The sequence below is a fragment of the Dendrobates tinctorius genome, unplaced genomic scaffold (genome assembly GCF_039654945.1).
Source record: "Dendrobates tinctorius isolate UK_male_01 unplaced genomic scaffold, ASM3965494v1 ptg000011l, whole genome shotgun sequence".
In the NCBI taxonomy this organism is placed as follows: domain Eukaryota; kingdom Metazoa; phylum Chordata; class Amphibia; order Anura; family Dendrobatidae; genus Dendrobates; species Dendrobates tinctorius.
The window spans coordinates 104,569,059-104,595,059 of NW_027361679.1; the positions used below are offsets into that span (position 1 = coordinate 104,569,059).

Here is a 26,001-nt window from a genome sequence, read left to right on the forward strand (position 1 = left end):
CCTATCACCCCCCCTTTCCTGGTATGCATGGTCCCCCCACCTCCCCTATCCTGGTATGCATGGTCCTCACCCCCATTTCCTGGTATGCATGGTCCCCCTCACCCCCCCCTATTTCCTGGTATGCATGGTCCCCCTCACCCCCTATCCTGGTATGCATGGTCCTCACCCCCATTTCCTGGTATGCATGGTCCCCCTCACCCCCCCTATTTCCTGGTATGCATGGTCCTCTCACCCCCCTATCCTGGTATGCATGGTCCCCCTCACCCCCCTTTTCTGGTATGCAACGTCCCGTCACCCCCTTTGCTGGTATGCATGGTCCCCTCACCCCCCCTTTCGTGGTATGCATGGTCCTCTCACCCCCCTTTTGTGGTATGCATGGTCCTCTCACCCCCCCTTTCGTGGTATGCATGGTCCTCTCACCCCCCTTTCGTGGTATGCATGGTACCCCTCACCCCCCTTTCCTAGTATGCATGGTCCCGTCACCCCCCTTTGCTGGTATGCATGGTCCCCTCACCCCCCTTTCGTGGTATGCATGGTCCCCTTACCCCCCTTTCGTGGTATTTATGGTCCCCTCACCCCCTTTTCCTGGTATGCATGGTCCCGTCACCCCCCCTTTGCTGGTATGCATGGTCCCCTCACCCCCCTTTCGTGGTATGCATGGTACTGCTCACCCCCCTTTCGTGGTATGCATGGTCCCCTCACCCCCCTTTCGTGGTATGCAAGGTCCCCTCACCCCCCTCTCGTGGTATGCATGGTCCCCTCACCCCCCCTTTCATGGTATGCATGGTCCCTTCACCCCCCTTTCGTGGTATGCATGGTCCCCTCACCCCCCTCTCGTGGTATGCATGGTCCCCTCACCCCCCCTTTCATGGTATGCATGGTCCCTTCACCCCCCTTTCGTGGTATGCATATTACCCCTCACCCCCCTTTCCTGATATGCATGGTCCCGTCACCCCCCTTTGCTGGTATGCAGGGTCTCGTCACTCCCTTTCGTGGTATGCATGGTCCCCTCACCCACCTTTCGTGGTATGCATGGTACCCCTCACCCCCCTTTCCTGGTATGCATGGTCCCGTCACCCCCCCTTTGCTGGTATGCATGGTCCCCTCACCCCCCTTTCGTGGTATGCATGGTACCCCTCACCCCCTTTCCTGGTATGTATGGTCCCCTCACCCCTAGGAAACTGCACACATACAAAAAAAAAACATTTATACTCACCCATCTTTCCTGTGGTCCAGCGCTGTCCCATTCTGCCGGAGGCTGGGGGAGGAGTGTGGCACTGACGCCGGAGTACGCGCATGCCCACACCGCGCTGTCCGGCGCCATTTTCCTGAAGACACACTGCAAATTTGTCTTCAGGAAAATGGCGCCGGATAGTGCTATGCGCATACTCCGGCGTCAGTGCCACACTCCTACCCCAGCCTCCTGCCCCGGTCACCGTAAGAAGCGCCGCGGCAACGCTCCTCCCGGTGAGGTATGTATGTATCGCGATCTCCGGCGCCATACCCATTATCATACAGTACCTGTCTGTCTGTCACAGAAATCCTGCGTCTCTGATGGGTCGTGGCCAGCCGAGCTCAATCAGTGACGCGGGATTTCGGTTACAGACCGACATGATAAGACAAAATATATAGATGGAAAATGAAAATAGCAGTGCCCACGATGTGGAATTTTCTGCACGGATTTGCTGCAGTTTCAAATCCGCAGCATATCACTTCTTTGTGCGTATTCCGCAGCGGTTTGGCACCTGCTCCATTGTCCAGGTATCAAACCGCAGTGGAAACCCGCAGGCTAATCCGCAGAAAATCAGCAGATAAACCGCAGGTCTTTTGACCTGCGGATTTAGACAAATCCGCGCGGAAAATTCCGCAGCAGAATCCACATCGTGTGCACACACCCTAAGGCTATGTGCACATGTAGTTTTTTGGGTGTGCGGATTTTGTAGAGAAAACCGCAGGTAAATCCGCAGGACAAAAGTCCTGCGGTTTTACACCTCATAATGGATGAGGTGTGAAACTGCAGCGTTTCTGCACCAAACAATTGACATGCTGCGGATTGTAAACCGCAGCAAAACCGCACGGAAAAATCCGCAGCATGTGCACAGCGTTTTTTAATTTCCATAGGAAATAAAGGTACTGTACAATGCAGCAGAATCCGCACTGTGTGCACATAGCCTAACACAGCCCCATATAGTACAATGCAGCCCCATAGAGTGTAAGGCTATGTGCACACAGTGCGGATTCTGCTGCAAATCCGCAGCGTTTCAGGCTCTGCGGGCCCGCAGCAGATTTAGCTGCGTTGTACAGTACCATTGTTTTCAATGGTAAACTGAAAAACGCTGTGCATGTACATGCTGCAGATTTTTCCGCACGGATTTGCTGCGGGTTACAATCCACAGCATGTCAATTCTTTGTGTGGAATCCGCTGCGGTTTCACACCTTCACCATTGTAGAGGTGTGAAACCGCAGGTAGACCTGCGGATTTATCTGCAGATTTTCCCAAATCCGTGCAGACAAATCCGCAGCACCTAAAACTACGTGTGCACATAGCCTAATGCAGCCATTGCGTTGTTTTCAGCGTCTTCCCTGTGGTTCTTCATTTGTTGCGTCAAGGATAAAAAATCACTGGAAAATGCCGGTAAAAAGCCCTCCCAAACACATTCTAGTCTCCACAGAGCTGGGTCCTCCCGTAGGCTGTCTCTTTAGTGCCTGTATATAACAAGAAATAGGGTAAGACTATAAGCCATAACTGCAGAATCAAGAAAGGGAACCACTACCACGTGACTATCTCACTCTCAGGACCCAGGAGAGAGGCCACACACAGGCGCGCGTCGGACAGCTCATCTGGGGTCCTCGGCGCTGCGCAGTTTGCCGCTACTTCCGGCAGCCGCGGGTCACATTGAAGGAGTGCGACGAGAATGCTCGCTAAGGTGCTGGGACCGCGCTACGTGGAGCTGGCCAAGAACTGGTGAGGGAGGGCTTGTGATGGCGGCGTGTGCAGCTGCTGCTGCACCGTGTATGTGGGTGCATACCATGGCGGTAATATGTGTGTTCTGTGCAGGGCTCCGACACTGTTCACATGGGGCTCAGTGGGAGCAGTGGGCCTGGTCTGGGCTACAGACTGGCGGCTTTTCCTGGACTATGTTCCCTACATCAATGGCAAATTTAAAGAGGATAAATGAGCCACGGCTTGGAGTAAGTATTGCCTGTCCCTGCCCCCCCCCCCTCCTTCCCGCCTGTCCCTGGGCTGCCCCCCCCTCCTTCCCGCCTGTCCCTGGGCTGCCCCCCCCTCCTTCCCGCCTGTCCCTGGGCTGCCCCCCCCCTGCCCGCCTGTCCCCCCTCCCCCTCCTGTCTGCCTGCCCCCCTCCTGCCTGCCTGGGACTGCCTGTCCCTGAACACCCCCGCCCCCCCTCCTGCCTGCCTGGGACTGCCTGTCCCTGAACACCCCCGCCTGCCTGTCCCGGGCCCCCCCTCCTTACCGCCTGTCCCTCGGCTGCCCCCTCCTGCCCGCCTGTCCCCCTTCCGCCCCGTAGTGGTAGTGGGGAAGGTAAAGTTGTAATTTTTTATTTCTATAGTGCTGACATATTCCGCAGTACTTTATATTACAGAGGGGACTTATACAGACAATAAAGACATCACAGAATAACACACAACAGATACCAAGAGCAGTGAGGGTCCTGCTCGCAAGCGTACAGTCTGTGAGGAAATAGGGGGGACATGAAAGGTAAATGTCCTGCTCGCAAGCGTACAGTCTGTGAGGAAATAGGGGGGACATGAAAGGTAAATGTCCTGCTCGCAAGCGTACAGTCTGTGAGGAAATAGGGGGGACATGAAAGGTAAATGTCCTGCTCGCAAGCGTACAGTCTGTGAGGAAATAGGGGGGACATGAAAGGTAAATGTCCTGCTCGCAAGCGTACAGTCTGTGAGGAAATAGGGGGGGACATGAAATGTAAATGTCCTGCTCGCAAGCGTACAGTCTGTGAGGAAATAGGGGCGACATGAAAGGTAAATGTCCTGCTCGCAAGCGAACAGTCTGAGGAAATAGGGGGGACATGAAAGGTAAATGTCCTGCTCGCAAGCGTACAGTCTGTGAGGAAATAGGGGGGACATGAAAGGTAAATGTCCTGCTCGCAAGCGTACAGTCTGTGAGGAAATAGGGGGGGACATGAAATGTAAATGTCCTGCTCGCAAGCGTACAGTCTGTGAGGAAATAGGGGCGACATGAAAGGTAAATGTCCTGCTCGCAAGCGAACAGTCTGAGGAAATAGGGGGGACATGAAAGGTAAATGTCCTGCTCGCAAGCGTACAGTCTGTGAGGAAATAGGGGGGACATGAAAGGTAAATGTCCTGCTCGCAAGCGTACAGTCTGAGGAAATAGGGGGGACATGAAAGGTAAATGTCCTGCTCGCAAGCGTACAGTCTGTGAGGAAATAGGGGGGACATGAAAGGTAAATGTCCTGCTCGCAAGCGTACAGTCTGTGAGGAAATAGGGGGGACATGAAAGGTAAATGTCCTGCTCGCAAGCGTACAGTCTGTGAGGAAATAGGGGGGACATGAAAGGTAAATGTCCTGCTCGCAAGCGTACAGTCTGTGAGGAAATAGGGGGGACATGAAAGGTAAATGTCCTGCTCGCAAGCGTACAGTCTGTGAGGAAATAGGGGGGACATGAAAGGTAAATGTCCTGCTCGCAAGCGTACAGTCTGTGAGGAAATAGGGGGGGACATGAAATGTAAATGTCCTGCTCGCAAGCGTACAGTCTGTGAGGAAATAGGGGCGACATGAAAGGTAAATGTCCTGCTCGCAAGCGAACAGTCTGAGGAAATAGGGGGGACATGAAAGGTAAATGTCCTGCTCGCAAGCGTACAGTCTGTGAGGAAATAGGGGGGACATGAAAGGTAAATGTCCTGCTCGCAAGCGTACAGTCTGTGAGGAAATAGGGGGGGACATGAAATGTAAATGTCCTGCTCGCAAGCGTACAGTCTGTGAGGAAATAGGGGCGACATGAAAGGTAAATGTCCTGCTCGCAAGCGAACAGTCTGAGGAAATAGGGGGGACATGAAAGGTAAATGTCCTGCTCGCAAGCGTACAGTCTGTGAGGAAATAGGGGGGACATGAAAGGTAAATGTCCTGCTCGCAAGCGTACAGTCTGAGGAAATAGGGGGGACATGAAAGGTAAATGTCCTGCTCGCAAGCGTACAGTCTGTGAGGAAATAGGGGGGACATGAAAGGTAAATGTCCTGCTCGCAAGCGTACAGTCTGTGAGGAAATAGGGGGGGACATGAAAGGTAAATGTCCTGCTCGCAAGCGTACAGTCTGTGAGGAAATAGGGGGGGACATGAAAGGTAAATGTCCTGCTCGCAAGCGTACAGTCTGAGGAAATAGGGGGGACATGAAAGGTAAATGTCCTGCTCGCAAGCGTACAGTCTGAGGAAATAGGGGGGACATGAAAGGTAAATGTCCTGCTCGCAAGCAAACAGTCTGAGGAAATAGGGGGGACATGAAAGGTAAATGTCCTGCTCGCAAGCGTACAGTCTGTGAGGAAATAGGGGGGACATGAAAGGTAAATGTCCTGCTCGCAAGCGTACAGTCTGAGGAAATAGGGGGGACATGAAAGGTAAATGTCCTGCTCGCAAGCGTACAGTCTGTGAGGAACTAGGGGGGACATGAAAGGTAAATGTCCTGCTCGCAAGCGTACAGTCTGTGAGGAAATAGGGGGGGACGTGAAAGGTAAATGTCCTGCTCGCAAGCGTACAGTCTGTGAGGAAATAGGGGGGACGTGAAAGGTAAATGTCCTGCTCGCAAGCGTACAGTCTGTGAGGAAATAAGGGGGACGTGAAAGGTAAATGTCCTGCTCGCAAGCGTACAGTCTGTGAGGAAATAGGGGGGACGTGAAAGGTAAATGTCCTGCTCGCAAGCGTACAGTCTGTGAGGAAATAGGGGGACGTGAAAGGTAAATAGTAAAATATGCTTATATTGTACAATACAGCCATTCATGTAATAGGGGATGCACATAACACTGCATGAACCGATCACCAGCCAGCATGTGTGCAAATACAGAGGAATATTAACCCCTTTACCCCCAAGGGTGGTTTGCACGTTAATGACGGGCCAATTTTTACAATTCTGACCACTGTCCCTTTATGAGGTAATAACTCTGAAACGCTTCCATGGATCCCGGTGATTCTGACATTGTTTTCTCGTGACATATTGTACTTCATATTAGTGGTAAAATTTCATTCATATAACTTGCGTTTATTTGTGAAAAAAACAGAAACTTGGCGAAAATTTCGCAATTTTTCAACTTTGTATTTTTATGCCTTTAAATCACAGACATACGGCACACAAAAAACTTAATAAATAACATTTCCCACATGTTTATTTTACATCAGCACAATTTGGGAACCAAATGTTTGTTTGTTTTTTTTGTTAGGAAGTTAAGGGTTAAAAGTTGACCAGCGATTTCTCATTTTTGCAACACCATTTTATTTTTAGGGACCACATCACATTTGAAGTCACTTTGAGGGGTCTATATGATAGAAAATACCCAAAAGTGATACCATTCTAAAAACCACATTCAAGAAGTTTGTTAACCCTTCAGGTGCTTGACAGGAATTTTTTGAATGTTTAAAAAAAAAAAAATGAACATTTAACTTTTTTTCACAAATAAATTACTTCAGGTCCAATTTTTTTTATTTTACTAAGGGTAACAGGAGAAATTGGACTGCAAAAGTTATTGTGCAATTTGTCCCGAGTACGTAGATACTTGATATGTGGGGGGGAACCACTGTTTCGGCGCATGGCAGAGCTCAGAAGGGAAGGAGCGCCATTTCACTTTTTCAACGCAAAATTGGGCGCCATGTCACGTTTGGAGAGCCCCTGATGTGCCTAAACAGTGGAAACCCCCCACAAATGACACCATTGTGGAAACTAGACCCCCAAGGAACTTATCTAGGTATGTGGTGAGAACTTTGAACCCCCAAGTGCTTCACAGAAGTTTATAACGTACAGCCGTACAAAAATCATATTTTTTTTCCACAAAAATGATCATTTCACCCCCAATTTTTATTTTCTCAAGGGTAACAGGACCCCAAAATTTATTGTGCTATTTGTCCTGATTATGCTTATACCCCATATGTGGGGGTAAATAACTATTTGGGCGCATGGCAGAGCTCGGAAGGGGAGCAGCGCAATTTGACTTTTTTGGCTGGAATTGAGATCGGACGCCATGTCACGTTTGGAAAGCCCCTGATGTGCCAAAACAGTGGAAACCCCCCACGAATGACACCATTTTGGAAACTTAATTCCCCAAGGAACTTATCTAGATGTGTGGCGAGAACTTTGAACCCCCAAGTGCTTCACAGAAGTTTAAAACGCCTGGGCATGAAAATAAAAAAAAATCATATTTTTTCCACAAACATGATCTTTTAGTCCCCAATTTTTATTTTCCCAAGGGTAACAGGAGAAATTGGACCCCAGAAAGTTGTCCAATTTGTCCTGAGTATGCTGATACCTCATATGTGGGAGAAAGCTGCTATATGGGCACATGTCGGGGCTTGGAAGCGAAGTAGTGACGTTTGAAATGCAGACTTTGATGGAATGGTCTGCTGGTGTCATGTCGCGTTTGGAGTGCCTCTGATGTGCCTAAACTGTGGAAACCCCCCACAAGTGACCCCATTTTGGAAACTAGACCCCCCAAGGAGAGCCATAAAAATAAAAAAAAAAATCATTTCCCATGGGTAACAGGAGAAAATGAACCCCAAAAGTTGTGCAATTTGTCCTTAGTAGGCTTATACCCCATATGTGGGGGGTAAACCAATGTTTGGGCACATGGCAGAGCTTGAAAGGGAAGGAGCACCGTTAGACTTTTTCAATGCAGAATTGGCTGGAATTGAGATCATAGAATCGTAGAGTTGGAAGGGACCTCCTGGGCCATCTGGTCCAACCCCCTGCTCAAAGCAGGATTCACTAAATCATCCCAGATAGATGTCTGTCCAGCCTCTGTTTGAAGACTTCTATTGAAGGAGAACTCACCACCTCTCGTGGCAGTCTGTTCCACTCATTGATCACTCTGTCAAAAAGTTTTTTCTAATATCTAATCTGTGTCTCCTCCCATTCAGTTTCATCCCATTGCTTCTAGTCTTTCCTTGTGCAAATGAGAATAAAGATGATCCTTCCACAATGTGACAGCCCTTGAGATATTTATAGACAGCTATTAAGTCTCCTCTCAGTCTTCTGTTTTGGAAGCTAAACATTCCCAAATCCTGCAACCTTTCCTCATAAGACAGGGTTTGCAGACTGGTCACCATTCTGGTCGCTCTTTTCTGAACTTGCTCCAGTTTGTTGATTGTCTTTTTTAAAATGTGGCGCCCAAAACTGAACACAGTATTCCAGATGAGGTCTGACCAAAGAGGAGTAGAGGGCACTAATGCCTTTACATGATCTAGACTGCTTCTGTTAATACATCCTAGAATTGCATTTGCATTTTTTGCTGCTGCATCACACTGTTGACTCCTATTCAGTCTGTGATCTATTAGTATACCCAAGTCTTTCACATGTGCTGTTGCTTGGCCCTATTCCTCCCATTCTGTATATGCTTTTTTCATTTTTATTGCCCAGATTTAGTATTTTGCATTTTTCCCTGTTAAAAACCATTGTTAGTTGCTGCCCACTGCTCCAGTTTATTTATCTTTTTGAATCCTCTCTTCTCTAGTATTAGCTATCACTCCTAGCTTTGTCATCAGCAAATTTAATCAGTTTACCCTCAATTCCTTCATCTAAATCGTTGATAAAGATGTTGAACAATACAGGGCCCAAGACAGAGCCCTGTGGTACCCCACTTGAGACATTCTTCCAACTGGATGTGCAGCCATTTACGACCACTCTTTGGGTCCGATCACTGAGCCAGTTATGAATCCACCTAACTGTTGTCTTGTCTATTCCATACTTAGTCATTTTTTCAATAAGGATTGTGTGAGATATTTTGTCAAATGCTTTGCTGAAGTCAAGATATACTATATCTACAGCATTTCCCTGATCCACCCAATCAGTGATTCTGTCATAGAAGGAAATTAAGATAGTCTGAGATGACTTATTAGTTACAAACCCATGCTGACTCTGTTTAATCACTTCATTCTTATCCAGGTATTGACATACATGTTGTTTAATAATTTGTTCAAAGATCTTTCCTGGTATAGAAGTCAGACTCACCGGCCTATAGTTGCCTGGGTCCACCTTCTTCTCCTTTTTGAAGATGGGAACAACATTTGCTCTTCTCCAGTCTTCTGGGACTTCTCCTGTTCGCCAAGAATTTTCAAAGATTATGGAGAGGGGTTCAAAAATTTCTTCTGCTATCTCCTTCAGTACTCTGGGGTGTAATTCATCTGGACCTGGAGACTTGAATTCATTTAGGTTAGCTAAGTGTTTCCTCACTATCTTTCTGTTTATAGATATCCTGGATTCTTCTATTCCCTTAATAGGACAGTGAAGAACAGTTGATGTTACATTTCCTTTCTAAGAGAAAACAGATGCAAAATAGGAATTTAAAAGTTCAGCCTTCTCAACATCCCGGCTTACTATTTCATCATTTTCATCCTGTAAAAATCCTATAGCGTCTTTGACTTTTCTTTTACTTTTGACATATCCCCAAAATCCTTTATTATTGCTTTTGACGTCTCTTGCAAGCCTCAATTCATTGTCAGCTTTAGATAATCTGACTTGTGCCCTGCTGGTTCTGTAGACAGCATTATATTCTTCTTTAGATATGCCTCCCTCTTTCCATTTTATAAACATTTTTCTTCCTTTTTAGCATGTGCTTAAGTTCTGTGTTCATTCATCCTGGTTTCCTTAAATACTTCCTATTCTTCCCTCTTTTCGGAATTGTTAACGATTGTGCTTTGAGAATTTCATTTTTCAAGATTTCCCATCCTTCCTGTACATTTTTGTCTTTAAGGATATCCAGCCATTGGTTCCCTCTGATTCTCTTTTAGTCCCTTAAAATCTGCCTTTCTGAAATCTAACCTTGACGTCTGAGTCTTCACAGGTCTTCCTCCTCTAGTTATCCAATATTCTAAAATAGCATGGTCGCTACCTCCTAGGGTCCCAGCCACTTTTACCTCCTCAACCATTTCCTCCTTGTTTATAAGCATTAGATCCAAGATAGCAGTTCCCCTTGTTTTCTCCGCTACCTTTTGGAAGATAAAGTTGTCAGCAAGAGAGGATAAGAATTTGCTTGACCTGTTAGTTTTGCCTGAGAGAAATTCCCAACAAATGTCTGGATAGTTGAAATCTCCCATGACAACTGTCATATTTTTTGGAGAACTTGGCCATTTGATGCATAAAGAGTTCATCCATATCTTCAGCTTGCACAGGCGGCCTGTAGTAAATGCCTACAATGGTGTCCTTTCCATTGTTCTGTCCTTGTATTCTTACCCAAACAGTTTCCACAGAACTCCCAGTCTCTGAAGCTTCCATCTCTGTGCAGACATACGCGTTTCTAAAGCCCCCGTTACACACGGTGAGATCGCTGGTGAGATCGCTAGCGATATCGCTGAAGCGACAACGATTTTGTGACGCAACATCGCTAGCGATCTCGCTAAGTGTGACACGCGGAAACGACCAGCTCCCTGCTGCGATGTCGCTGATCGTGCGCGAATCGGGCTGTGGAGTCGGTAAGCCAAACCTGCGACTCCGACTCCTCAATTTCCCTTACACCGACTCCACGACTCCGACTCCCACATATATTGCTTATATTTAAGTGAAAAATTTATTGTAGTACAATGTGAACATCAGACATTTAATCATTTCTATGATACAATAATCAAGATATTTAGATAGAACATAATATCTATTTATCTATTTGGAATCTATTGACAGATTTGCAGTGCAGTGTTTCTTTATTCAACCATTAAAGGTCACATAATAATGGACGGGCAGATAACATGAGGCATGTGGGAAAAAAGACGGACGACAGCCTGGACCTGTTGAAGCGTCTGTGTACGCGAAACGGCTGTCGTCCGTCTTTTTCCCTGCATGCCTCATGTTATCTGCCCGTCCTTTATTGTGTGACCTTTAATGGTTGAATAAAGAAACACTGCACTGCAAATCTGGGTGCGTGCCGCATCTTTTTCCTTCTTTTACAAATATATATAAACACACACACACACACACTATGACTTATCTCGGCTAAGATAAAGCCTAGATCCTCAGGCTACAGTCACACTATGGGCGTAGCAGGATCAAACCTGGGGGGGGGGGCAGAACTTCATACTGTTCTGCAGAATTTCATACTGCACACCTCAGCTGCTGCAGAACCTCATACTGTACACCCCTACACTTGAAATAAAAAGCCTGCACCTTAACATGTGAATGTAGTCTATTTATTCCAACTATCAATTGATGTTGATGTGTTACTGAAGACGAGCAATGCCTGTCCTGGACGTCCTTTTGGGCAGCTATGAGGTGTACCTGACTGGTGCTAAAAAAAAAAGGAGTGTTAGTCTGTGTGCTACCCGGCTTTCATTCTTTTTGGTACAGATATGATATGGATAGACAGATATGGATAAATGGATATATACAGTAGATAGAGCAGATTTCTAATCTGCTTTTGCTATTGAAAACATTATCTATGAGCTCAAAAATCTTTCAGGTGATGCGGTTTTTTAAAAAGCTAATCTGCTTTTGCAACTGAAAAACGTATCCTCAAAAAACGCAGGAAAAACGCTGTGTATGAATGTGGCCTTAGATCAGGAATAGAACAGTCATTTATAGGACATTTCATAACTTTCCCAAATTCCTATGAAAAAATATTCAGCACATTCTGCATTGAACTACTGCACCAATTTATTATATATTTTAGGAGTCGGAGTCGGTCCATTTTATACTGACTCCAACTCCGACTCCACCAAAATGAGCACCGACTCCACGACTCCGACTCCACAGCCCTGCGCGAAAGTTCAGGATCATCTTTTGAGCGCTGGCGTCACGCTGACCAGCATGCATCGCTGTGTTTGACGCCCCTTATCAACGACGAGCGACCTCGTTGGCGACTCCGAACTCATATAGATAGCGCTGAAGGACGCCTATTCAAAGTCTGAATTGCTATTACAGACAGTGTGTGACACTGTACCAACGATCGCCGTGGTCGTTAGTGACATCGCTGATGCGTCGTTATGAAGATCAGCCTGTATGACTGCATACTAGCAATGCACAAACGATCTTAGCCAGATCGTATCGTTGTCGGGATCCTTGGTGCGTCGCTACGTGTAACGGTACCCTAACATACAATGCGACACCTCCCTCGTTTATCAAGTCTGTTTTTTGCAAATAAGTTGTATCCTTCTAGCCTTGTATTCCAATCATGTGTATTGTCCCACCAAGTTTCAGTGATTGCAATGACATCATATTTCTTTTCCTGCGTTAGTAGTTCCAATTCTAACATTTTAGTTTGTGATTGGTTTCTCTTTCTCCAATATTTTTATTATTTAGATTCTTTTGTCTTTCTTCTTCCTTTCCACTTCTAATAGCAGAGTTCTCAATAGTATTTGTCAGGTGTGTGGCTTTTTCTGGCCTTTTTCTTCCCTTCCCACATTGTTCTAGTTTATAGCTATCCTGATGAGCGTAGCAAGGCGACTTCCAAATACATGTTTTCCAGTCTTCGTAAGGTGCACCCCATCTCTAGCAAGTAGTCCATCGTATAGGTAATTCACTCCGTGATCCTGAAATCCAAATCCTTGCTGACGGCACCATCGACGTAGCCAGTTGTTCACCTGCAGAATTTTATTCCACCTCCTTGTTCCATGGCCATCCACTGGGAGGATGGAAGAGAAGACCACCTGCGCTCCCAGTTCTTTCACTTTCTTTCCTAAGTTTTCAAAGTCACTGCAGATGGTTTCCAGGTTGTTTCTTGCGGTGTCATTTGGCTCTACATGTATAAGCAGGAATGGGTAGTCATCTGTAGGTCTGAAGAGTCCTGATATTCTGTGAGACACATCTTTAATTTTTTCACCTGGAAGACAGCACATTTCTCTTGAAGTTATGTCCGGTCTGCAGATAGCGGCGTCTGTTCCTCTCAACAGGGAATCCCCCATGACCACCACTCTGTTTCTTCACAACATTTTTCTTTCTCCATCCAGGAGGACTCTGAAGTCGTACAAGGTTGCTGTTTGTGAGCAAAGTCTTATCTTGATGTATTTCTTCATCGTTCTCCTGCGTAAGAGCCTAGTACTGGTTCCTGAGCAGTATGGGTGCTGACTGCCTCCCGATCCTCCTGCTTCTTTGGGTCACATGCTTCCATTCCTCTTGTTTCTTCAGGTGCGCTTCGAATTTCTTCTCTTTCTGTAATATGAAGAGATAATTCTGCTCTAAGAACTCTTCACCTTCCTTAATGATCTTCAATGTAGCTAACCTTTCATCGAGATTTTGCAACTTTTCCTCCAACAGGGACACAAGCTTGCATTTGTGGCATGTGAAGTTTGGCTTTTCCACTGGTAAGTCTGTGAACATGTAGCAAGAAATGAAGACACCATGTTGCGTTTAGATAGCACCTGATGTGCCTAAACAGTGGAAACCCCCCCCCAATTCTAAGGCTATATGCACACGTTATGGAATTAAGGCTGTGTTCACACATGGGGTTTTTTTGCGCTTTCGCGTCGATTTTAAACGCATGATTTTGCCGCGAAAACGCAAAAAAAAAAACAGCATCCCATGCAATCCTATGGGATTCCGCAATGCTGTGGATTTTCCCACGGCGGAATCGCATCGCGGAAAAATATGCAGCATGCTCGTTAATTTTGCGGAATCGCGGCGATTCTGCACCCATAGGATTGCATTGTTCTGTTTACTTCCCGCATGTGGCTGTGTCCACCAAGCGAAAAGTAAGCAGAACTTTTGCGGATGGTACCCACGGTCTGGAGGAGTCGAGACTGTTCACCGGGCTTTGGGTACCATATCCCTGTAAAAAAATAGAATTAAAATCGTCATATTCTCATCTTCCGATGTCCCTCACAGCATCACCAGGCTTCAGCGATGCTGCTGGCAGGTCCCGTTCCCAGTGGTGCATTGCAGCAATGCCGCAATGCATCACTGGGAACAGGACTTGCCGGGAGCATTGCGAGGATCGGGAACGCTGCGTGGGACGTCGGAAGGTGAGAAAAACACCATTTTTTTATTTTAAAATTAGATCTTTTTACTACTGATGCTGCATAGGCAGCCTCAATAGTAAAAAGTTGGTCACACTCGTCAAACACTATGTTTGACGAGTGTGACCAACCTGTCAATCGGTTCTAGCGATTCTACAGATCGCTTGGAAAACGCTAGTGTTCTGCAAGCTAATTACGCTTGCAAATCGCTAGTTTTTCCGCGGGAAAATCGAGGGAATTTAAAATACGGTTTTACCGTGGGAATTCCGTAACGTGTGCACATAGCCTAACTCCTTCCCTAACCCCAATACGCCTCTAACCCTAACGGGAAAATGGAAATAAGGCTAGTTTCACATTTGCGTTTAAGGCAGCGGCGGCCTACGCACGGCCGCCGCTAAGCCCCACGCCTCCGCATGTAGCTCCGCCTACGGACGTATGACGCTGCATGCGTCCTGTGTCCCCTATCTTTAGCACTGGGGACACAGGCCGTGCGCAGGTATGCGTTTGGCGGCACATGCGTCCTTTTGACGCTGCGCCGAGCGCACCAAATTGCGACCTGTTGCGTTTGGCGCTGGTCGCTGCTGCCTTAAACGCAAATGTGAAACTAGCCTTAGGGGGTGATAACGGGGGGTTTGATTTACTATTTATGGCGGGTTTTTATGTTTGGCAGCTGTCACGCGCTAAAAGACGCTTTTTATTGTAAAAATTGTAAAAATAGTTTTTGCATCACCACATTTTGAGAGCTATAATTTTTCCATATTTTGACCCACCGAGTCATGTGAGGTCTTATTTTTTGTGAGACGAGTTGACGTTTTTATTGGTACCATTTTCGGGCTTGTGACGCTGATCTGACAGGCGCTGCAGCAGGTTTCCTCCGTGCCTGCTCTCTGCAGGCACTGAGGAAGCCGGCAGGGAAGGAGGCCCTCAGAGCAGCGCAGCACATCGCGCTACTCTGGGGGTCTCCCTGCCGATGCTTCCCTAATCCCCTAATACACTGTGATCATGTTTGATCGCAGTGTGCCAGAGGTTAACATGCCGGGGGCAGTCTGTGACTGCCCCTGACACATTATCACAGCTAACACCCGGCATTATCAGCCGACACCCGGGTGCATGGAACAGATGATACAAGGGTCCTGATTTGGAAGAAAATTTTATAAGGGCAAAATGGGAATAGTTAGATAAGTGAGGTGGGGTCATAGGCCAGTCTAAAGAAATGCGGTTCCTGAGTAGTGCATTAGGCTGGGGTCACACTGCGTTATGGCAGTCCGTTTAACGGACTGCGTTACACCGCGGTAACGTTGAGGAGATGAAAAACCGCAGGGCAATCCGCAGGTAAAACCGCAGGTCTTTTGACCTGCGGTTTCACCTGCGGATTTTACAAAATCTGCGCGGATGAATCCGCAGCGTGTGCACACAGCCTTAAAGGAACGTGTTATGTAAAAAAAAAAAAATGCTATTTGCCAACAGATAAGGGGTTTATCTGTATGTTAATAGCATTCTAAAGATGCCCATCTCCCACACTGACAACCCGACTACTGTATGGAAGCAAACTTTATTCCCTCCGGCTTTCGGTCATACAGTCGTGGCTACAGTCACTGCTCAGTACATAGCGAGCTGTGGCTATAACCATGGACTGACAACCCTCAGCAGTCGTTCAGTACAGAGCTGGCTGTCACCGTGCCAGGGCATGGTTATAGCCACAGCTCGCTTTGTACTGAGCAGTGACTGTAGCCTCATCTGTATGACTGAAAGACAGAGGCTGCTGGAGAGGAATAAAGTTAATTTTTGTCTTGTAGCCGGTCAGCTTTAGAATGTGATTAACCCGTATCTGCAGATTAAGTGCGGTTTTTAACATGATAAATTCCTTTTAAATGTCCGAGTGAAGTGTGTGAACCCTGCATGCCGATAACTGCTGCTGATTGGCTACAGCGCTCATGGGACATAATGTCACCCAAGTGCTGGGAGTCCTGGCACCTACATTGCTAAAACAGTGCTAGTGTGAGGGGAGTATGAGTATTTTTTATTTTAGTTGGGAGACTACAGTATTTAACAAGGGGCTGTCTCAAGTAGTGGAATTTGCTGTGGTTCTTATTTGTATTAAATATTGATTATGTAATTAATGTCATGTTTTAAATTGTTTTTTTTTTTCTGCAGCTGCTGGGGGCTGCCATTTTTTGCTGGTGTGTAAGGGTACGTGCCCAGTTTCAGGAACTAATGTGGGTTGAACGCAGCACATTTATGCATCGTCAAACACGCAGCGGCCAGATGTTACAGCATAGTGGATGGGATTTCTAGAAATCCCATGTCCACTATTTGTCCATAGTCTCCTGTGGATCACCTGCGGAGACGGACATGTGATGCGTCTCTCCAGACCGCAGCATTCCAATTTCTCTTATGGATACGCTAGTCTCCACAACAGAAATGTGATCAATACAATGTATTATATGCGGTAAATCCGCACGGTTCAGTGAACACATGCAGATTTACCTGTGTTCAATATAAGGCAGCGCTTTGGACACCGTGAACATACACTATGTTCAAAGCCCTGCTGGCTTTGGATTGTGGGCATGTACCCGAAGTGTCTGGGTACACAGTTACCACAAATACAGCAGCCCCTAGGCATTGACTTTCGTGGGCTTCTGATCTCATCTCCTACACGGTGGCTGCCTCATCTGTGAACTGAGCATGACCCCAGGGCGGAGGAGACAGGCGCCATTTCCATTGTAGTTTACAGTTGAACTTATTCCAATGTTGAGAACAGGGTGGTAGCCTGGAATTAACAGTACAAAACCATGCTGCTCACCACAGTGCTTACAACACAGCAGTGTAACCATCACGCTGCTGTGCTCTAGCACTGATATATTCAGACATCCCTGTGTTATACAACTGAATGAGCCTTTACACTGACATAGGATTAGATATGTGCCTCTACCATGTTTGATGCGCCCTGTGTTGCTCGTCCCAAGGTGTGATACAGTGAGCAGGACCAACTAACAGAAGCAGCTCTGCCAGTTGTCCTTGGTGACACTCTCCACTTCTCCGTATGATTTTGGAGTCCCCAATAAAATGTCTCTGCACTTTGATTCTAAACTTCATTCTCTTATCCTTTTGAAAATGCTCAGAAAGGAGCGATGTCACACATGAGCAAGACCCCCGCCCACTTTTACTGCAGTCGTAATGGGAGCTGGCAGTACACTTGGATTTCATGGCAAGTTTCAGCAGCTGCTCCCTCTAATGTTTAAAAGAGGAAAATATCAAACCTTTTAACCCCTTAATGACCGGAGCTGTTTTCGGTTTTCGCTCCCCTTAATTCCAGAGCCATAACCCGTAGTGTCTCCATATTTCATGATCTCTGATTGTGTGAGGGCTTATTTTTGGCGCGCCGATCTGACATTTAATGATACCATCTTTGTGCAGAAATGTTCTTTTGATCGCTTGTTGTTGCATTATAATGCAAAGTCGCGGCGATCAAAAAAACTTAATTCTGGCGTTTCAATTTTTTTTTTTCTCGCTACGTCGTTTAGCGATCAGGTTAATTTTTTTTATTAATCGGGCGATTCTGAACGCAGCGATACCAAATGTGTATGTTTGATTTTATTTTTACTGTGTAATTTTGAAAGGGGGGTGATTTAAACTTTTTTTTTTTTTTTTTTTTTTTAAATTTTGGCATGCTTCAATAGCCTTCATGGGAGGCTAGAAGCTGCCATAGCTTGATCGGCTCTGCTACATACAGGCGATGCTCAGATCGCCTCTCTGTAGCAGAATTACAGCATTGCTATGAGCACAGACCACAGGGTGGCGCTCACAGCAATCCGGCATCAACAACCATAGAAGTCTTCAGGAGACCTCTGTTATGCCGACGCACCGATGACCCCCGATCACGTGACGTGGGTCTGTTGTGCGCGTATTTCCGACCTGGCGGCCGGAAGCACCATTTATGCCACTATCAGCGTTTGACAGCGGCATTTAAGTAGTTAATGGGCGCGAGTGGATTGTGATTCCACTCGTGCCTATTGCAGACACATGCAGCAAAACAGCTGACGTCTCAGCTTCGATGCGGGCTCACCGCTGGAGTTCTCATCAAAGCGGGGTCCTGCTAGCTGACATACTATTCCGTCAGCTGGCAGTAAGGGGTTTAAATTATTTTTCACCTTTTTATACCATGAAAATTACCATAATATTAAAAAAAATAAATTAACAATGCTTTACACTTTGTTTTAGTTTTTTGATGGCACATTCCATTTTAAAGAGGTCCTGTCACTATTTTAAAAGTGGCTAGTTTTAGCTTTTTTTTTTTTTTTTTCTTGCAGCTCCCCCCTGCCCCAAGTACGGTATTTATTGCGTTTTTTTATGTAATCCGCCATAAGGTTCTAGAGATACAGGCCTTTTTATTTAGTGCAAAGTTTGGGGTATTTGCAAAAGGGGATGTAAAAATGCCCAGATCTGTGGATCCGTAAGGCACATCTAAAGAAAAAAAAAAGTTTAAAGTTAGTCATCTGTATTTATAGAGCAATCATTTAACATGTACATGATGAAATTGAGTTTCTTAGGTTAACAATAGCAATGTAAAATTAAAAGCAAAGCCACAAAAACAGGAATTAAAATTCCCCCCCAAAATTCAAGAATTAACACAGCAAAACAGGGCAGCAGTAGTTACCTGCCCAGGTCTCAGAACTAATGCACTAGGATGCAGCAAACCTATATAGTGAAGATGACGGGGACATGGTGCAAAATACTGATGAGAGAACCACTACTCACACCCTACCAATTCATGGCGGGGGTGAGTGCTTATTATTAGAGCTACAGTATACGCACAAAAGGCTTGTATAGGGCGCTGGTCACACACAGGTAGTGCAGAGTGTCTGACTTGCAACCTCTTAGTGACGTAGATCAGGTGGGCTTATGTACTATTCTAAAAAGCATGTTTGCCTCCGAGACCTGTTCACGTCCTGGCTTTGAGTCCCCTGTAATTTTGTGACTGTCATGTTAGCTCTGCATCCTATCTGTGTTGGGCTGATAGACTGCAATGCCAGCTTACATAGTCACAAGATCGCTGACAGACACGGAGCCAGGAGGTGTGCCGATCCTCTTGACAAGTCAAACCTGTCACCAGGTTTGGCCAATATAAGCTGCGGCCACCACCTTTCAGGGTTTATCTGCAGCATTCTATAATGCAGTAGATAAGCCTCCAGTCCAAGCTGAAAGATGACAAAAATTAACTTTTATTATACTCGGTTCGCAGGTCCGGGTCCGGCGCCTCCCACCTTATGATCGTCGCCCTCCTGCTTGCATCATGGCTCTCTGGCATTGCACTTCTGCGCAGGCGTACTTATCTGCTCTGTTGAGGGCAGAGCAAAAATACTGCAGTGCGCAGTTTCTGAGCCTCAGACCTTTCCCGGTGCCTGCGCACTGCAATACTTTGCTCTGCCATCAACAGGGCAGATAAGTACGCCTGCTGCTGGGGAGCCATGAAGCAAGCAGGAGGGCGGCGATCATAAGATGGAAGGGCATCGGATTGCCCCCCCGGGTGAGTATAATAAGTAATTTTTCTTATCTTTCAGGTCGGATCGGGGGCTTATCTACAGCATTATAAGCCCTGAATGACGGTGTCCGCATCTTATATCGGCCAAACAAGATGACAGGTTCCCTTCAACCCCTTCCTCACCCACGACGCGTACGTTGGCGTCATGGTATAAATAGCATTCCTGTGGGTCGGGTGACCGGGATCACTGAAAGGGTCACCCTACCCGCAGGTACAGGATCCTTTGTGCTTCGCCCCCCCCCCCCCCTTCCCCGATCGCTCTGATTGGCTGTTTCACTTTCAACAGCCAATCAGAGCGCTAGTAATATTTCGTCAATGAAATATTACAATCCAGCCATGGCCAATGCTGAAATAGCATCTGGCATGACTGGAGACGCCAATCTGCCAGACGGTGACGGTGGCAGCGACCTGCAGCCGCCGCTATCATCCGCTCCCCCTCCCCCCTCCTTCCGATCACCCCCCCCCCGGTACCCTCCGAGTTCCGCTGTGGCTCCCAGTGTCCCGCCGGCATCGGTGATGGGCACCGCCATCTTCCAAAATGGCGGGCCCATGCGCAGTGCGCCTGTCGAATCTGCCGAACGGCAGATTCCATTCATTTTGATCACTGTGATAGGATCTGTGAGGGTTCACTGTTTAGGCACACGGGCTCTCCAAACGCGACATGGTGTCCGCTAACAGTTGGCGCTAATTTTCCATTCAAAAAGTCAAATGGCGCTCCTTCCCTTCCGGGCCCTGCCGTACGCCCAGTGGCATAGCCACTGTTTGTGGCGCCCGGGGCGGTCGAAAAATTTGCCACCCCTTTGGTCGTTGATAATTCGGAAGCATCTGAAGAGCCCACACTACACTCAAAGATCTAATTTTTAGTCTGCTACTAACTCTGATGTTATTTCTAAATCTCTAGACTTTCATCTTCTTGCAGTTCTCTATATGTATGTATGTATTAGCTTGATGATGCTGGATGAAGACCTAATGGCTTTTTTAATAATAATTTTTAATAATGTGACAGAAAAAAAAAGTACAAATTATTTTGGCGGACACTGACAGCTTGGGGCCCCTGTGCAAGAAATGTGTCCGGGCCCCCCTCCTTTTATGGCGTCAAAGCTACGTGTGTATGTATATATACATATAGATAGATATTGATAATATATAGCCACACACACACACACACATACGGGTATATATATTACAGTCTCCTTTATTATGTATATTGCTGTCCCTTACACAGTGCCCTCTCGTTATGTACAGTACCGTCCCTTACATATTGGATTATATAGAGCCCTGTTTTTTATTACATACCGTCCTGTCTTGTTGGCTGTATAATGCAATGATGGCTGATGGAGCATGGGAAAGCTTTCTCCCCCACCACCTCCATCATTTCCTCCACCACCACCCCCATTTATTGTTCTTTCCTCCACCACCATCATTGCATTCTCCCCCACCACCCCATCATTTTTTTCCCCCACCACCCCATCATTGCCCTCTCCATCACCCCCATCATTGTCTTCTCCCCATCACTCCCATCATTGCCTTATACATCACCCCATCATTGCCTGCTCCATCACCCCATCACTCCCATCATTGTCAGCTCCATCACTCCCATCTTTGCCTTCTCTGCATCACCCCCATCATGGCCTTCTCCCATTACCCCCTCATGGCCTTTTCCCGTCACCCCAGGCATAATGGCCTTCTCTCCCCATCACGGTCTTCTCATGTCCCCATCTCCTCCAGGGCCAGGCTAACCTACACACACACACACCAGCTCTCTCCTCTCACCTGTCCGCAGCATTGCCCACGCTTCCTCGCTCACACAGCAGTGGCCGCTGAATGATGACGTCATTCAGCGGCGCTCCTCTGTGTCAAACAGGAAGCGAGGCCTCTGAGCAGGAAGCAGGACGGACCCTTGCAGCTCCGCTGCTGCTATTCCCTCTTGCAGGCAGTGGAGCTGCTGTGATCGCTCCCTGCCCGCCACTGCATTGCACCTCCGCGCTTCTCCCACAGAGAGGAATTGCTGCTGCTGCCGCGCCGCCCCCACACACGTGCCGCCTGGGGTGGACCGCCCCCCCCCCCCCCCACGCTACGCCACTGCGTGCGCCCAAGCAGTGGTTTATGACCACATTTGCGGTATCTGTGTACTCAGGAGAAATTGCCCAACAAATTTTAGGATCCATTTTATCCTGATGCCCATGTGAAAATGAAAAAAGGAGCATGCTTCCATTTGGGCAACATGTGAGTTGTGAACTGAAGCATTGTCTTTCAGAAGACAGTCAATTTTGGTGAGTGTAGAACCTGATGTTTTGGGGTGCCAGTTAATAATTAACAAGAGCTACTGGATCTTTAAAGGGAACCTGTCAGCAGGATTGTGCATGGTAACCTACAGACAGTGTCAGGAGGGCGCGGTTAGCTGAAAATAAAGATTGATATGCTTGGCTCTGGGGCGGCTTGTGGTGGGGTCTTTATGTGGTACTCTGTATAACTAGTCACAATGATGGCTTATGACAGGTCACTGCTAGAGATAAGCGATCATGGTTGGCTCCTTCCTTATTCGGCAAGCTATAGCGCTTACCGAAGAAACTGCATCGGAAACCTGGAGTGCTCTCGATAATCAGCTCTTTGGCACGGCAGCTGCATGTGTCACGGCTGTGTGACAGTCACAACGCATGCATGGAGAGCCTGTTTGTTGGGCTCTCCATGCATGTGTTGTGGCTGTCAACAGCCGTGTCACATGTTGCTGCGGTATCGAACAGCTGATTATCGGGAGTGCTCCAGGTATCCGGGTTCCTGTCCCCACCTTCAGAATTATTGAACATCAACAGGAAGCCAGGACTCTGGCTCCTCTGACTTCCTGTCGTTCGATTTGTCCGAAGGTGGGAACAGTGACGCCAGTGCTGATTGGGCGCAGGGCTCACATGAGTACTGGGAAGCTTTTCTTGTCGCTGCACTTTTGGGAAAAAAAAAAAGGCAATATCGGTAAGTTATCAAAACCTATTTCTTTAAAGCTGAACCAATAGAAAACTAAAGCTTGCCAAAAAAAAACCCTGGTGTGCCATGTTGCAACTATATTGCAAAGCGCCTAAAAATCAGATGAGGCACCATGGATTGTGATATGTAGGATGAAGTTCACAGGAAGCCAGACTACTGACTTGGTTGCTAGACCTCATCTCAATTTAATTAAAAAGTTCCACCTTCAGGAACATTCATGTTGTCTATCAAATCCCATAAACTATGTCAACTGTGCTGGTTGTCAAAATACTTCATGGCTTGTTTTCTGTTTCTCTTACAGATTGACTGGTTCCTGATCCGTATGTGATAGATGGACAGCATGAGACTGTGGCCCCCTATTTGTTGTGTCTATAAAAAAAGTTAGATTATACAATAAAATATTGTATATAAATTACTTCAAATAAAACAGTTTCTAAAAATGTTCATTTTAAATTATTGTAAATACTTTACAATATTTAAAATAATGTGTTTGGTATTTCGTTCTCTTCTCCTATGCCAGGGCTAGGGAACTTCTTTGTTTTCTACCAAGGGATATTTACATTGTCATTTGGAGACTATACAGAATTATCAACTTAAAAATTCTCCTGCTATATTAGGCCAAATATTTTAATTAACTCACCCCTAATGTAATGGCTGGAGCTTCTCTTTGGTGCGGCTGTGATGTTAGGTGGTAATGATAATGTTGCTGTTCAACTGCTTTTCCAGGTTTAGGCTATGTGCACATGCTGTGGATTGGTCTGCGGATTTGTATCTGCGGAACCGCAGGTAAATTGACCTGCGGAACCGCAGGTAAATTGACCTGCGGAACCGCAGGTAAATTGACCTGCGGAACCGCAGGTAAATTGACCTGCGGAACCGCAGGTAAATTGACCTGCGGATTGGCCTGCAGTTTATCACCTTTACAATGGAGGAGATGGTAAACCGCAGCAGAATCTGCAGAAAAGAAGTGGCATGTCATTGCTTTCTGCGGATTCAAAACCGCAGCTTTTCCGCAGTTAAAAATCCGCAGATTGTAAATCACACAGATTTACATGCTACTGTACACTGTCTGCAGAACTGCTGCGGATCCGCAGCAAAAACCGCAGCGTGTGCACATAGCCTAACGGTCTGGGGAGCAGGTTTTTTTTTTTTTTTTTTTTAGTTTTGTAAAGAAAAAGCAGTGGAAGGTCTGCTGTGTACATCACATACCACGCAGATTGCTGTGTATACGTCATGTAAGAGACAGTGCTGCATTTATCATAGAGATGCGCCAGACAGTGATAAGCTTGTCTGCCTGCTTCCTAAGGCGAAATTAAGAGGCTGCTGGCCCAAGCACTGCAACCCCCAGGAGTCTGCTCAAGGGATGGAGGTTTCCCACCCCTACCCTAAAGGGCACAAATAATTTTCAATGTTGAATGGTCCACTTTCCAATCAGTTTCTCAATCTATGCTAACAATGTAGCACAATTTATTTTATTTTTTTTTGTCAAAGTTCTGTTCAAAACTGTGCCAGAGATTGCATTTTGTCTTTTTTTTTTTTTTTTTTATGTAATGCTTCAGTGTTACGGCCTTTACGAAGGGGTTTTCCTTGAAGGGGTGCACAACTCCAGTCCTCAAGGGCCATCAACAGTGCATGTTTTCAGGATTTCCTTAGTATTGCACAGGTGATAATTCTAACACCTTGTGCAATGCTATGGAAATCCTGAAAATATGCACTGTTGGTGGCCCTTGCGGACTGGAGTTGTGTATAACTGTCAGAGTGTAATAATACAGAGCAGCTTAACCCCTTCCTCCCATATGACATATAGTTACGTCATATGCAGAGCTTGCATCTTTCCCAGTTGATGATGGCTGAATTGAGGCATCAACTGCCTTTAACAGCAGCAGGTGAAGGAGATAGCTATTGGCACTGAACTGTCACTTCATGTTTACACGCAGTGACAGTCCAAAGTCATGATGGGCATAGTGCAGGAACTGACACCTGCTCGATACGTGCTACAAAACTTTAATCACGGTTCCAACCATGGACCTATGATTAAGGCTTTATAGGTGAAACGCATTGGTTTGTTCTCATAATTGGAGATGGGCAAACCTGAACAGTAAAGTTCGGCGTCCATACCGAACACCTACTGTTCGGGCTTGAACACTGACTTCCCCAGGATGTCTGTGTTACTGTTCAGGTTCGGCTGCGCAAACACTGCTTCTGATTGGCGGTGAAATCATCCCCGCCGGTCAGCGAGCCGCGGTTACCACGCTGTCAAAAGATAGCGTGAGCGCAAAGCTGTGATCAGAGGTATAAACTTTACCTCCAATCACTGGTGTTAGCTGATGGGACTACTGCTCCCATCATCTGACCCCTACAGCCGCTAATGAGGCGAGGCTCACACTACCGTGTATGATGCGAGAAACTCCCACGAGTCTTTTGTATCAACACCCGGCACTTGGGACCGGAGCTGCGTCTGCATGTATTTCTATGTTGCCAAGGAAGCTGAAGGTCACATCTTTAAAGGCTCTCCATGCCACTACTTCAGCACCTGCAAAAGACCATCAAAGCTACTGTCATTCATTATATCTCTGATCTGTGGGCCAATAAAAATACCTTCTTTAATCTTTGCATCACTTATTCTTGGAAATTTCTGTTGCAAGCAAGAAAATGCTTCCGATTCTTTGTTCATTGCTTTGACAAAATTCTTCATAAGCCCAAGTTTAATATGCAAAGCAGGGAGAAATATCTTTGCTGGATCAACGAGAGCATTATGTTTAACATTCTTCTGTCCAGCAACCAGGTTTTCACGGAGTGACCAGTCCTTTCTGAAATAGTGCATTTCTCGTCTACGACTGTCCCACTCACAAATAAAACAATACTTGGTATATCCAAGCTGCAGTCCAAGAAGAAGTGCAACAACTTTTAGATAACCACATATGTTCCAGTTATAATTTCTATAATTAATGTGGGTCAACAGTAACTCCATATTCTCATACGTTTCTTTCATGTGTACGGCATGTCCAATAGGTATAGAATGATGGATATTTCCGTTGTGTAGTAAAACAGACTTAAAACTGACGAGTCAATGAACAGTCGCCATTCCTCCGGGTCATGTTCGCATCCAAAAGCACCAAACAACCCCAAGATGTTGTTGCAAAAGGTTAAACTGTTGACATGGTTGAAAAATTGATTAAGGTCTTCTTGCTGACTGCAAAAAAAACAGAAACTCTTGTTCCTGGTAATAAGAGATTCCGTTCTTGTAGCCTTGATCCCAATAATTCTGCCTGCCTCTTTCACAATTTCAAATCTCTGACCAAGTCATTCAGATCAGCTTGATTGAACAGATGTGGATAATAGAGGGCT

At 46.4% G+C, this 26,001-nt stretch overlaps 1 protein-coding gene across 1 annotated transcript; it reads left to right on the forward strand.

Annotated features, from left to right (window-relative positions):
- Nucleotides 1-2,821: 2,821 nt before the first annotated feature.
- Nucleotides 2,822-23,097, forward strand: UQCR11 (ubiquinol-cytochrome c reductase, complex III subunit XI). The gene is made up of 3 exons (XM_073545764.1): nucleotides 2,822-2,965; nucleotides 3,059-3,192; nucleotides 22,955-23,097. Exons 1-2 carry the CDS (start codon nucleotides 2,916-2,918, stop codon nucleotides 3,177-3,179), a joined length of 171 nt encoding a protein of 56 aa, XP_073401865.1. The 5' UTR covers nucleotides 2,822-2,915; the 3' UTR covers nucleotides 3,180-3,192; nucleotides 22,955-23,097.
- Nucleotides 23,098-26,001: the final 2,904 nt, after the last annotated feature.

What these genes read in the sequence shown, in the direction of transcription:
- UQCR11 (XM_073545764.1), top strand. Translation starts at nt 2,916, where the DNA reads ATGCTCGCTAAGGTGCTGGGACCGCGCTACGTGGAGCTGGCCAAGAAC. An exon ending in GTGGAGCTGGCCAAGAACTG is followed by an intron (nt 2,966 to 3,058) that starts GTGAGGGAGGGC and finishes TGTTCTGTGCAG; the next exon opens with GGCTCCGACACTGTTCACAT.